Source organism: Pseudorca crassidens, chromosome 10, assembly GCF_039906515.1.
Source record: "Pseudorca crassidens isolate mPseCra1 chromosome 10, mPseCra1.hap1, whole genome shotgun sequence".
NCBI classification, from domain to species: Eukaryota; Metazoa; Chordata; class Mammalia; order Artiodactyla; family Delphinidae; genus Pseudorca; species Pseudorca crassidens.
The window spans coordinates 76207909-76221005 of record NC_090305.1 but is presented as its reverse complement, the minus strand read 5'-3'; the positions used below and the strand labels follow the sequence as shown (position 1 = coordinate 76221005).

The 13097-nt window shown below is 47.2% G+C and overlaps 1 protein-coding gene across 5 annotated transcripts in view; it reads right to left on the bottom strand.

Moving 5' to 3' along the window:
- The window catches only part of FLNB (filamin B), a 134834-nt gene that overhangs the window by 77139 nt on the left and 44598 nt on the right, over positions 1–13097 (bottom strand). For all 5 annotated transcript variants that reach the window (XM_067754912.1, XM_067754907.1, XM_067754908.1 and 2 more), the window contains exons 2-3: positions 4513–4761; positions 2164–2261 (exon numbers count right to left, since the gene is read on the bottom strand). In XM_067754912.1, coding sequence (XP_067611013.1) covers positions 2164–2261; positions 4513–4761 — 347 coding nt within the window. The remainder of the gene's footprint in view (positions 1–2163; positions 2262–4512; positions 4762–13097) is intronic.

Here is a 13097-nt window from a genome sequence, read left to right as displayed (position 1 = left end):
AAAAAAAGGCCACTCACTCCTTTTTCCAGAAAAGATAAGCTATATCAAGTAAGGAAGAAGAAATAAGAACACATGGGATTAAAGCATATTACCAAAAAGTGCATAGATAAACTGGCCTTTTTCTTTGCTCTTTTATCCATTATCTGCATTTCTATTGGCTCAGCTACTAATAAAAAAATAAAACCAAAAAGATAACACAATGACATATTAGATATGTGCTCTTGTAATATACACCGAATGTTTTTGTCCTCCCCAAATTCATATGTTAAAACCCTAATCCCTGGTGTGATGGTATTAAGAAGTAGGGCCTTTGGGGGTAAGTAGGTCTAGATGAGATGAGATCATGAGGGTGGAGCTCCCACGATGGGATTAGTGCCCTTATAAGAAGAGGAAGAAAGACCAGAGCTCACTCTCTCTCCACCTCAATGTAAGAACACAGCCAGAAGGCAGTTTGCAGCTGTCTGCTAAGCCAGGAAGAGAGCCCTCACCAAGAAGTGTATTTCCTGGCACCTTGATCTTGGAATTCCCAAGCTCTAGAACTGAGAAATAAATGTCTGTTGTTTAAGCCACCCAGTCAATGGTACTGTTATAGCAGCCTGACTTAAGACAGGTCTCAATACATTAAAAGCCATTTAAAAAATAGGAAAGGGGAAATTTTCTCCTGACATTCAGCTTAGGAGCAAGATTTGACCTGTGCTGGACAGGTGGCCTCCCTGAAGGTGTCACAGTCCCAGTTCCACCAGCTGACCCAGCCCTAAACAGCACAAAAACTTCTCCTGCCACCAAGAGGTAAGCCACACCTCCTCAGAAGACTCTGTCTCATGAACAGGTCAACCAAATGCAGATAAACAACATATGTACCCAGCTTCCCCCACTCCATGGTAAAAAAGAAAAGAGGAAACATTCTGATAATTAGCCTGCAGCAACAAAACAGCTATTTGGGTTGGTACAGTCGCCTCCAATACGTTTTGTAAAATGTAGGATGTACATTGATTTGGCATTTCTCCTAGGCAGCTCCTTCAACAACTTTACACACTGCCAACATCACATGAATGCCAAAAGGAGATGGGTTTTGGTTTAAGGGGAGACGAAAAACATATCATACCACTTCCTGAGGGTGGAAGAGCCAAGGAATGGGCCTTGGAGAAGAGACATGATGCCAAAACCAAACCAAAGAAATATAGGCAAGATTTTCTACCTCCCAAGGGATCCTGTTACAAATACACTGAACTCAGCTCTGAATACCAACTCAAGACCCTAATGGAGCCTGTAATGAGGTCATCCATCCCCTGGCACTGGCTACCCACAACTTTTCTTGATTGAGTCTTTGAACATGGGAGTCACAGTGTCAGGGGGTGCTATTTAAACTCCTTGGAAGGGCTTAGAAGATTGGACCTCAACTAAGCAACGTGGCTACTGTAGACGGTATCCAAGACATATTCAATTTCCAAGTTCTGTTGTTATATTCCTTTGTTAGGATTATGAGCAATATGAATTCTTAAACACTTTCCATTAATGGCGAGTTATCCTGGTTTAAACTTCTTAAAAAGTTCTGAGTGACTTTCTTGAAGACATTGGATTTAAAAAAATGTTTAATAGGTTAAAAATGGTCAAATACTGGTAATTTCTTATGGTTAAGGTCCACATTTGCAGTCTGGCATCCAGACATGGCCTTTGTGATCTTTGGAACAGAAATACTAGAAAATTCAGGACTTCCCTGGTGGCACAGTGGTTAAGACTCTGCACTCCCAATGCAGGGGGCCAGGTTCAATCCCTGGTCAGGGAACTAGATCCCACACGCATGCCGCAACTAAGAGTTCACATGCCACAACTGAGGAGCCAGTGAGCCACAACTAAGGAGCTCGCCTGCTGCAACCAAGACCAGGCACAACCAAATAAATAAATAAATGAATAAAATAAATATTAAAAAAAAATACTAGAAAATCTGTCACATGTGACAGTGAAGATCTTTAGGGGATCTACAAGCACCTAAGTCAATGAGAACCTATTAATATGGGTAAACTGAGGAAGATGGGAGACAGCCACAGACAATGCTCATTGAAAGCTGACCACTAAGGAGGTCAGACTGCCCGCCAGACCCAAAGGCATCCACAGAGCATCAGGGGAAACAGCTTCGTGGGACACGCATGCTTCTACACATACCTGTGGGACACCCAGCCAGTCGTCTGCCTGCTGCATGGCTTCTCGTGCATTATCCACAGGCTTTCGTGGATCCCAGGATTCCCAGTCTGGGCACAGACCTGTTAACGTCACACAAAAGATGCTGTTAGTATTAACTGACTGAAGAGGTTAAAGGAAACCAGGTGCCTAAACTAAACTCCCTCAGTCTCTTGAGAGAACAGTTTCTTCCAAAAATCTTAATGAACTGCATGCTTTATGGGCCAAAAGTATCACAGATATGAGTGGGCCAAAAGTATCACAGATATGAGTATGCCAAGGTAGAAACTATTCTGCCTGAGCTGAGACTTCTTCTTCAGGCTGTTATCTTCTTGCATTCAGAGAGGAATTTATCCATTCCTTAAGGGTGTGGTGTAAATAAATGAATAAACAAAGCCTGTAAAACCATTTGGGCCTGGTACCTTTTTGCAGCAGAGATTTTTTGTACACATCACACTCACACTTCTGTGCTCTGGTCACCAAATGTGTGGGGTTGACATCAGCTGTGTGTCCTATGATTTAACTTAATTCTGACAGTATCTACCTGGAAACAGCATCAGAACCCACAGGCTAAGGGCTCAGTCCCACAAGACTCCTCCAACCCCAACTTCAGAGCCCAATCACAAGTCCAGATTTGTCACCTGGGCTTCTGACCAACCAGCTACTAATCAGAGGTTCCTACAACCCCCTCCTCAGGTTGGATTGTTTCCTAGAGTGGCTCACAGATCTCAGGAAAACAGTTTACTTACTGGGTCACTGGTTTATTATAAAAGGATTTTACTAAATGGAAGAGATGCATAGGGCAAGGTGGGAGAAGGGGCAAGGAGCTTCCATGTCCTTTCAGGCACACCATCACCCCAGGACCACCACATGTTCACCAGCCGGAAGCTCCCCAACCCCTGTAGCTCAGGGATTTTTATGGAGGCTTCATTACACAGGCTGGAGTGATTAAATCACCTGCCATTAGTGCTTAACTCAACCTCTATCCCCTTTCCCCTTCCTGAAGGTCAGGGGACAGGGGAGAAAGTTCCAACCCTCTAATCACTGGTTGGTTCCCCCAACATCCAGTCCCCATCCTTTGGGGCATTCCAAAAGTCACCTCATTAACAAACTCAGGCATGGCTGAACGACACCACTACCACAGCCCTTTTCGCTTAGTAAATTCCAAGGGTTTTAGGAGCTCTGTGCCAGGAAAGGGGACAAAGACCAAACATATATTTCGTATTATAAGTTACAAGATCACAATCACAATCCTGGATGTACCTAGAAGACTGAACTAACATCCTGTGTACTTACAACATTCACTTGCTCAAAGGCCTACACCTAGAATTATCTCAAAAACCTTTGTAACCACAAGAAGTATAGGGCTGGAGTAAAAATCCCCAGGTTTAAACTGGAAAGAGGCACCCTAAAATGTGTCTTTGCATGGAAGCAAGAAAGAGGGCCCTGGGAAATGAACTAATGCTGAGCTTTGAGTTACTTCTGGATGACACCAGCTCACAGGCTCTCAAGGAAGACTGGGGCCTAGGGCCAGCCCTCCTTCCCCATCCAGTTGACACCAGCTAGTTGAGCGTGTTGAGAACGACTAGCTTACTTAATACCAACGTGCTCAGCATATACAGAGCAATCAGTAAATGGAAGATATGATTATTTGGGCAGATTTTTTATTAAAAACAAGTTTGGACGTGCACATAAACACAGGCTCTGGTTTTTCTATTGAGAGTGTATCAGCAAACTCTACCCATCAATCTAAACCCTCCAGTGAGGATAATTACTACCTTGGTGTACATTCAACCACTCAGAAAGGAGGAGCCCATCAAGGGTGGAAAAGGCTCCAACTGGATCCTTACCAAGCACTATTTCACAGCAATGCAGAAAGAAAAGGTCAGAGAAAGCCATATATAGTCAACCCAGTGGTTGACAAAGACGGGTACTTTCCACTCAATAAAAGTTTTTAGATTTTCATGCCAAACCACCTAATAGGGCACGTGTTAAAGCCAATGGGAAACTAGGCACCAACTGTGGAAAGAGGGAGAAGAAGCAGGACTTGGGGTCTGGAAGCCGAACTCAAGTTCTGCTCCGAGCATGAAGGCAAATTCATTCAGAATTTGCGTAAATAATTCAACAAGTCTATGGATAGACCTATAAGACCTGCCATCAGAAAGGCAAATGGAGCCATTTTTAGTTCCTTTAGTTACCTTACAATGGGCTAAAAACCAGGAGAAATAGACCAATCACAGCAAACCTAGCTTTCCCACCAAAAACCAAGAGGTTTAGGGGTCCACATACCCCACCCCTCCAGAAGGGATGCCTCAGGCAGCCATTGACACTTACCTGGAGCACAGCTGTCTACCAGGGCTCCCAGGGCTTTGCCATCTTGCCAGTTCTGGTTAAAGTTGGTGATGGGCAAGTAGGGGATCTTGTTCTGAATCCACCCCAGCAGCCTCTGCTTTGGCGTCTGCTTCTTGGCATCGTCGTCCCCTTCATCCTCCCACACAGGCATGGAGATGGAGTAGTGGAGGATCAGCGTCCACACCAGGCCCAAGATGAGCTTCAGGTTCCCATCCACGATGGCTTTGCTGTCTGAGCAGAGAGACACAGGCCTGGTCAAGCCTCTGGGTTGCACAGGTATGAATCACATTCTTTGTAAGAAAGTAAATGGAGTCCTCAACTGTTAGAGAACCACACTGAGCTATATGAGAGTGAAGGGATGCAATGCTGGCATTTGCTTCAAAATACTTAAGGATGCGAAGAGATGAAATAAGATTCCAAAACGTTGTTAACCAGTGTCATTGGATTATACGTCCATGAAAACGCATTATTCCACTGTCTCTATTTTTACATGCATTTGAAATTTTCCACAATAAGAGTTTTTTTTTAATTTCAAGAAATCATTTCAGAAATATAGACAATAACAAGAGGTGGCTGCATTCCAGAGATAACCACCTGTTAACCTGGCAGTATACTGTCTACCAGATCGTGTGCACACATGTGTATGTGTTTGCTGCCGGAATTTATATTATACTATAAATTATAGTATATTATACTATAATATAATTTATATTATACTATATGATAGTCTTGAAATCTTTCTTTTCACTAATCACTATGTCCTAGATATCTTTTCCCTATAAAAAGTCGTTTCTGTTTACACCCCCATCTACATGTTTAAGAGGTCATTTTCCCTCAGATCTCACAAATACTGGGTGTTATCAATCATTTTCATCTCATTTCTCTGACAAGTTAGTCATTCATAAAAGAAGACTGTTAGTTAGCTTAACTAACAGTTAAGCTAATCTAATTGGGTAAAGTGTTGCCAGGAGGATAAGTGACTGGCCAAAGGCATGGCCCCTTTTCTAGTCATCCCCCAGCTTAACAGGACATGCCCTGCCACTGGCCAGCCCCTTCTGGAACTCTCACTGCCACTGGTTTCTACTTCCCACTCCCCTTGGCTTCCCTGTGGCTCTCTGTCCTCTTTCCAATCTCCATCTACACCCATCAAAATTCAAACATTATCTCCAAGATATCTGTCTTTCTGCCTGTCTCTCCATTTCCTACACCCTAAACAACCTTTGTTACAACCCCCCATTCTGCCAGGACCCCAAGGTGAAAATGTCCGAATCATCTTAGACTCCTCCTCCAAAGCCCTGGAGCAGTTCCCACAACAATTCTCTCCCTACCTCTTGGCAAATCCTTTTCTACACTCTCCCCCAAAATATGTGGCCCCTCCTCCCCTCTCTGCTTCCTCAACAGCCATGAAGCTCCATCATTGTTCACATAACCTGAGAACCATCCTTCTAGTCAGGTATCCCTGTGCTTCCCCATTCACCAATGGTCCCTGCTGCCCAGGGTTAAACTCTCTAGACATGTAGCACCTTGAGAGACCTACACAACCTCCACCCGGCCTGCTTTTCCACCCTTGTCACTGCCACCCACCACATTTCACATTCCAGACTCCTCACTCCTGGAGCACATCTTGCTGTGAACCCCCTGGACTTCTCCACCTCCTCTGTATTCCCTACGATGACAAGGCCCTTCACCCCATCCTCCTGCAGGACAAACCCCAGATAATCATTCAAGGGCCAGATCTAACAGATGGTGCACTTCACTCCCACCAGCCTCTGTGTAACCACACCAGGGTCCTCTCATGACAACAACCATTCATTCCTCAGCCTCCCCCCCACCCCCACTCCAGGGATGCGAGCTCCTGACGGGGAGTAACTAAGCCTTCTTCATCTTGCAGCTCCCCACGCCCTGTCCCTCCCTCCCACCCACCCACCGCAAGCCACCTGAATGTTGGTTAAACACACGTCAAAACTGCACTTAATGAAACCCAGCTACAACCACATGAAAAATAAACTCACATGCTGTTAAGGAGTAAATGGCATGCCATTCAATACTGAAAGGGTGGGGCTTTTTTTTAAATCAACCTGTTTATTGTTATGTCCTCTTATAAGAAAAAAAAACCCTCCTAAAAGCCCACACCCAAACCCACAGAAATCAAAGGTAATTTCACAGTTGCAGGTCAGTCATAACAAAACTTGATCACGTAAAACTGGATAGCATAAAGATTATCATGAACTGGTTGGTCAGACACACTAACTTCGAGAAATCCTCATTCAAAGTTAAGGTGCCCAGGGATTTTCTACATAATGAACTGTATAACTAACTATTAAGCAGGACTGTCTGCATAACTCACGGGGCCCAGTGACAAATGAAAATACAGGATTCCTTGTCCAAAAAGTATTAAGAATTTCAAGATGGCAACAGCAGAGCATTAAACCAAGCACACAGAACCCCCCTGAGCACAGGGCTCTGTATAGCTGCCCGGGTCGTGCAACCATGAAGCCAGCACTGCTCCTGAGGTCCTGTGGTCAAAGGAGTGGTGATGCACACGAAACACTGAACCCCTGCACAGAATACAGGTATCCAAGGAATTCATTCTGCTAGACCAGCTGACAGTCCTTGACTGTGCCTGAAATTTTAGGATTAGATGTCCTGTTACGAGTGTGTCTTTAAAGTGCTATTGATTACTGAGTTACTACCTACCGATGGTAAAAAAAATTCCACGTCAAACCATTTTCCATGCCAGTTTCCTTTATTCAGCCTAAGGGGAGAAGAGCAGTCTTCAGAAGGGTGAGGGGAGATGGGGGGAGAAGCAGAGCGTGTGCATGCTTATTGCTAATCCGGGTAAGGGGTGGACCTGGCCACGTCTGGTCTTGCACCAGGCAGAATCTGAACAGGTCAGAGTTTCATCCAGCCACAGGCATCCGTCTGCAAAGCTCAAACTTCCCCGAGTTATGTTTTAAATGCTTCTCGAAGGCAAACTTGCAGATTTCGTCCATAAATCAAAACGTGAAACCAGTTTGCTCTGTTTTTACCCAGCTTACACATGTTGGTTTAAAGGAAGGAGACATGAGTCTTTTTCAAAAAGATTTGGGGGAAATATGACCCAGTAAAAGTCTGAGCCAAATTCATGAAACATACAAGGCCCAGAACTTCTGTTTCCAATGAATTCAAGGTGGGCGTCCAAATGGGAAAGCCCCCATTAAGGTCTCATCGGGATAAATGATACTTTCATTCTGCTATTCTCAGAAGCTGTCCTCATTCCAAAAGTGATTTTGACAGGTGAAAGTTCAAATGCTTCACCAAGCTCTTGGGACAATAAAAAGATGGCGACTTGCCCAAAATGCCTCCCCATTCCCACCCATATGAAGTAGGAGGCTCCCCAAGCCTTGAAAATGAAATGCTACACAGCATCACAATGTCCATGTGTAACCATCACAGCAGACTACAGAACTTTCAGCCGTGAGCGTGCTCTGTGATGTTTATGTCAAGTGTAAACATGCAGCAGAGGCGGAAGGAGGAAAAGGCCAGGTCAGCTGGAAGCCTCTCAGGCAGGATTCCACCTTCCTGAGTTACTGAGGGCCTCTTTCAGGAATAAAATAAGCCAACGCCCACCATGCCTGCCCGACCTCCTAGAATCTGCTTAGATTGTCAGTGGGTTGGAATCTGGCCACAAGCTTCTCCTCCCCAAATTCAACCAATCACAATCCCCATGTAACTGGTCCTGGCTCTGGACAACACTGGCCCTCCAACCACACACACCTTCTGGAACTACTTAAAATTAGCCCAAGTTGCATACAAGTGAGGGCAATGGCTTTCCCCCCCGACCCCAATAGCTAGAAAGTTAACTCAAGCTATTACAAGTTCTAGGATGGGGTGTTTTCACATCATTTCAGCACATGAGTTTCCCAGTCCTGTTAAGCAGCATTCTGGAATGGGTGCAAGTATGGGGGTGGAAACCAGCTGCTTTTAGGCAATCTTCAGCAGCATCTTAGAAACATCTCCTTTGTAGACAAGTTCCCCACCAGGTAAGAGAGATGGTGATCTTCTACCTCTCTCTACTTTTACCAGGAGGGCTGGACCCAGGCAATCATCGGCGCTCCTACTCCGTTCACGGGGTCAACCCTCTCTCCTGGCTGTTGCCAGGGTGTCAGGGGTTGGGGGTCTGGGAGAAGGGACCTGGGGGGACACCATCCCTCATTTTTGCTCTCCTGGCTAAGGACAGCAGATCATATTGCAGCTGGCTGCTGGGTCAGAAGCAGCCAACATGTGGCTGTAGGAATCCAGGAGAGGCAGGAGTATCAGGAAACCTCCTTCCAGTGTGCTTGGGGACAAGTCACCAAGGCCATACTCTGCACTATGACTTGGCCGCCTGGGGAACAGGCTGCCAAACACCCTGCTCCCTGTCCTCTCACTCTGTTACCCTCTGAGAGGCAGCGTGGCAGACTGGTCGCAAGAACGGACTCTGAAACCGGCAGCTCAACTAGGTATGCCACTTGACAACCTGCTCATCCTCACTGAGCCTCATTTTTCCTTGTTTCCCAAATGGGAATATTCACAGTCACCACCTTCACAGGGCTGCTGTAAGGAGTAGGTGGGTTAGGAAATTTTAATAGCCAAGCACACTGCCTGGCACACAGCAGGCGCTTAATTACCCCCTTCCCTCCCTTTCTCATTCACCTAATATCTGAGTACCTGCCATGTGCCACTCTTTCCTAGAACCAGAAGCCCAGAAGCTTTATTCCCAGTTTGTACGCAAGCAGGAAACAAAAGGTAAGAAAGTACCTTGTGAATTAATGGGAGGATAAAATGTTCAATATGTCACTTCTCTGAATCAAGCAATTCATCCAGAGGTTAGGCCTGAGACCCCCAGAGAGGAACAAAGAACTGCCCAGGAGCAAAACTACTGATAGGGCTTCCCTGGTGGCGCAGTGGTTGAGAGTCCGCCTGCCGATGCAGGGGACACGGGTTCGTGCCCCGGTCCGGGAAGATCCCACATGCCGCGGAGCGGCTGGGCCTGTGAGCCATGGCTGCTGGAGCCTGTGCTCCACAACGGGAGAGGCCACAACAGTGAGAGGCCCGTGTACCGCATACCGCAAAAAAAAAAAAAAAAAAAAAAAACTACTGATAATTTATCAGGACCCTCCTGAAAGAGAATATGGTACAAAGAGCAGCCCACGTGAGCCAAGGGTCTGGCCCTCCTTGACTTCCAAGCTTCACCTTGCCACAGGTTCATCCTTGATCCCTGGCCTCAGCCCACTTGGTCCAGAACTCTCTCCCCAGCTAGCTAATGCCTCTTCTACATCCAACTCTGCAAAACTAGAACAGGTCCCCTATTAAGTGCCCCTTCGAGGCTGTGTGCCCTCCTTTCAGTGTAACTACAGCTGTGCTTAAATAATCACCTATCGGGAATTCCCTGGTGGCCCAGCGGTTAGGACTCGGTGCTTTCACTGCCGTAGCCTGGGTTCAGTCCCCGGTCCAGGAACTAGGATCCCGGATCCCACAAGACAAGTGGCACGTCCAGAAAAAAAAATTTTAATAAGCACCTGTCACGTCTGCCTCCTCTGCTCAAGGTGTCAGCTGCGCAAAGGCAGAAACGGACCATTGAGCTTCCCGCTGATCCCGCAGCCTGGACACCTGGCTGTTTGGGGGACAGGCTGGCACAGGCACACGTCCCTGCCTGCTGAGCTCCAGTGCTCTATGAGGGGCGGTGCTGCCTGTGTAGAGTGTATGCAAAAAGTACACGCACAGCCCTTTCCGGCAGGGTTTAAACTGCTCCAGACTGTGGCCACCTCCGCACCCCCAGCAGGCAACACAGCACGTGGCACAGAGGGCAGGCGGGAGAGGTGAGGTCCTTAAGGTGTAGGCTCTGCAGGTATGGGCTCCGCGCCACCACACTGGTTGTAGGACCCTGGCCAAGCCATCCAACCCCTGGGCACCTATAAGTCGAGGATAATGTTGGAACAGGAGCACAGGGCTGCTGGGAAGACTAAGTACGATAAGACACCTCCAGCACTCAGACCCCCACTCAGTCAGTTTTTGTTAAATGCTGGTATTGTTACTATTATTCTTACCACCAGTGACTTCAACATGCTTCTGTCCACATTGAGACAACAAGGCAAAGGCAGAAGGTAAAAGGAAAGCTTAGCAGTGACAGGTGGTGACCTGCAAGTTTGCGCTGGGGCTTCCTGTCAGCATCGGTTGTTTGCAGCGTCCCTGCAGAGCTGCCCCAAGGTAACCCCGCACTGCAGCGCTCACATCACCTGGCCCAGCACCACACAGCAGCCCGGTGCTCACTGACATCCCAGGTCGGCTTGGCAGTTTCCCTCCGTCCTGCCTCCTTTCCCAAGCTGAACAAACTATGGCTGAATTGTCAGCCAGGAGGGCACCCTGAACTGAAAGGAGACAGTTGACCACTTTCCTCGGTTTCTCAGTCAAAACCAAGCCCAGGGACTTCCCTGGTGGCGTAGTGGTTAAGAATCCACCTGCCAATGCAGGGGACACAGGATTGAGCCCTGATCCGGGAAGATCCCACATGCCGCGGAGCAGCTAAGCCCGTGTACCACAATTACGGAGCCCGCGTGCCACAACTACTGAAGCTCACGTGCCTAGAGCCCGTGCTCTGCAACAAGAGAAGCCACTGCAATAAGAAGCCCGTGCACCGCAACGAAGAGTAGCCCCTGCTCGCAGCACCTAGAGAAAGCCTGTGCACAGCAATGAGGACCCAATGCAGCCCAAAATAAGTAAATAAATAAATAAGTTTTATTTAAACAAAAAACCAAGCCCAGGGGCTTCCCTGGTGGTGCAGTGGTTGAGAATCCGCCTACCAATGAGGGGGACACAGGTTCGAGCCCTGGTCCGGGAAGATCCCACATGCCGCAGAGCAACTAAGCCCGTGCACCACAACTACTGAGCCTGCGCTCTAGAGCCCACAAGCTACAACTACTGACCCCGCATGCCGCAACTACTGAAGCCCGCGCGCCTAGAGCCTGTGCTCCACAACGAAGAGAAGCCACCGCAACGAGAAGCCCGTGCACTGCAATGAAGAGTATCCCCCGCTCGCCGCAACTAGAAAGCCCGCACGCAGCAGCAAAGACCCAACACAGCCAAAAGTAAATAAATAAATTTATTAAAAAAAAAAAAAAAAAAAAGAAACAAGCCCAGATGCCACTTGTTCTCGAGGTCATGCAGAAGACCATCTCAGTCGGCTGCCCAGAACGGGAGTCACATTTCTGGGGGTGCAACAGTCCTTGCATCCACACAACAGAGAATGAACGGTGCACTTTGACCCCCTGGCAGGATGAAGGGGGCCAGGCTGACTTCTCCACACATACCCCTGCCCCTACCCCTCCGGCTCAAGGCTTCTCTCCAGGGCCTGGAACCAACAAAGGGCTAAAGAGGACAAGACAGACTTTTCTAACCAGGTGACTCACACCTCTAATGACTAAAGGATACCATGGCAAAGTCTACTCTCTAGCCACTAAAACCCTCCCTCCCCTTCTCCCAGGCATGTGGCTTCCTGCTACATGGCCCCGCAGTCTCCCCAGTTCGGTGATGCGGTTGCCTCACCAGTGGACAGCAGAAGGAAATGTGCCACCACGTGGCCTTGGGCAGTGGGTGGGCCTCCTCTGAGCACTCTCCCCACAACAGCCAGCCAGAGTACCTGGCACTGCAGTCACTGAGCTGTGACCTGTCCCAAAAGAGGCCAGGCAAGGTGATGGAAGGAACCTGGGTCCCAGCATAGGGTGCCCCGCCAACCTGAAGCCTGAAAAAAGCCACTGTATTTTTCTAAAAATCTCTTCGTTACGCCAGTTTAACCATAATAAGAGGATGTTCTGGGCCTTGAAGACCTTAAATCACATGGGCCTATTCTTATTTCTGTCAGTAAGATAAAATACAGACCACAATAAAATAAGGGTGGATCGGGGCACTGGGGTCAGCTGGATTTCCGATTCTTTTCCTTGCTCATGAACTACTCAAGGATGAAAAAAGAACTGTTTGAATTAACAAACTTTACATATTGCTATGTCAGGGTTCAGTTAAGAGAGTTCATTTGGAAGGCCTTTTCATGTTAGTAATTTTTCAAGAGTTGATACAATAGACCAAGGGTGGCAAGTGGTGTTGGCACATGAGGTGAAACTCTTTCACTGTGTTGAGAAAGATTCTGAGGCCCTGTCTTGTTTCAGTGAGGAAGACTGCTGAAATGGATTACCAATGCCTGCCATAAACAAGGAAGGGGGAATAGAGAGGCTCAAATTACTGTGCAGATTAGCAATGCCTGCCCTGGGCACAGCTTGAGGAATGGTGGCTGGGATTTCTTTGCAAGAGAATGGAGTAAGCATTCCCAAATCCCTGATTTGAGATTTCGTTTATAGGTCCATAACACGTTACTTATGCATAACCCCAGACTTCAAATTTTTTGCTTTGCCAGCTATTGCTTCTGTTCTCTCTCATTTGCCGGACTTCTGCCAAGAATAATTAGAACAAATTACTTCAGAAATATCTTATTTTTATTTTGGTACAGAGATTTTGGTGGACTTTCAGACCACAGATACTGTGATGGTGCCCTGTTT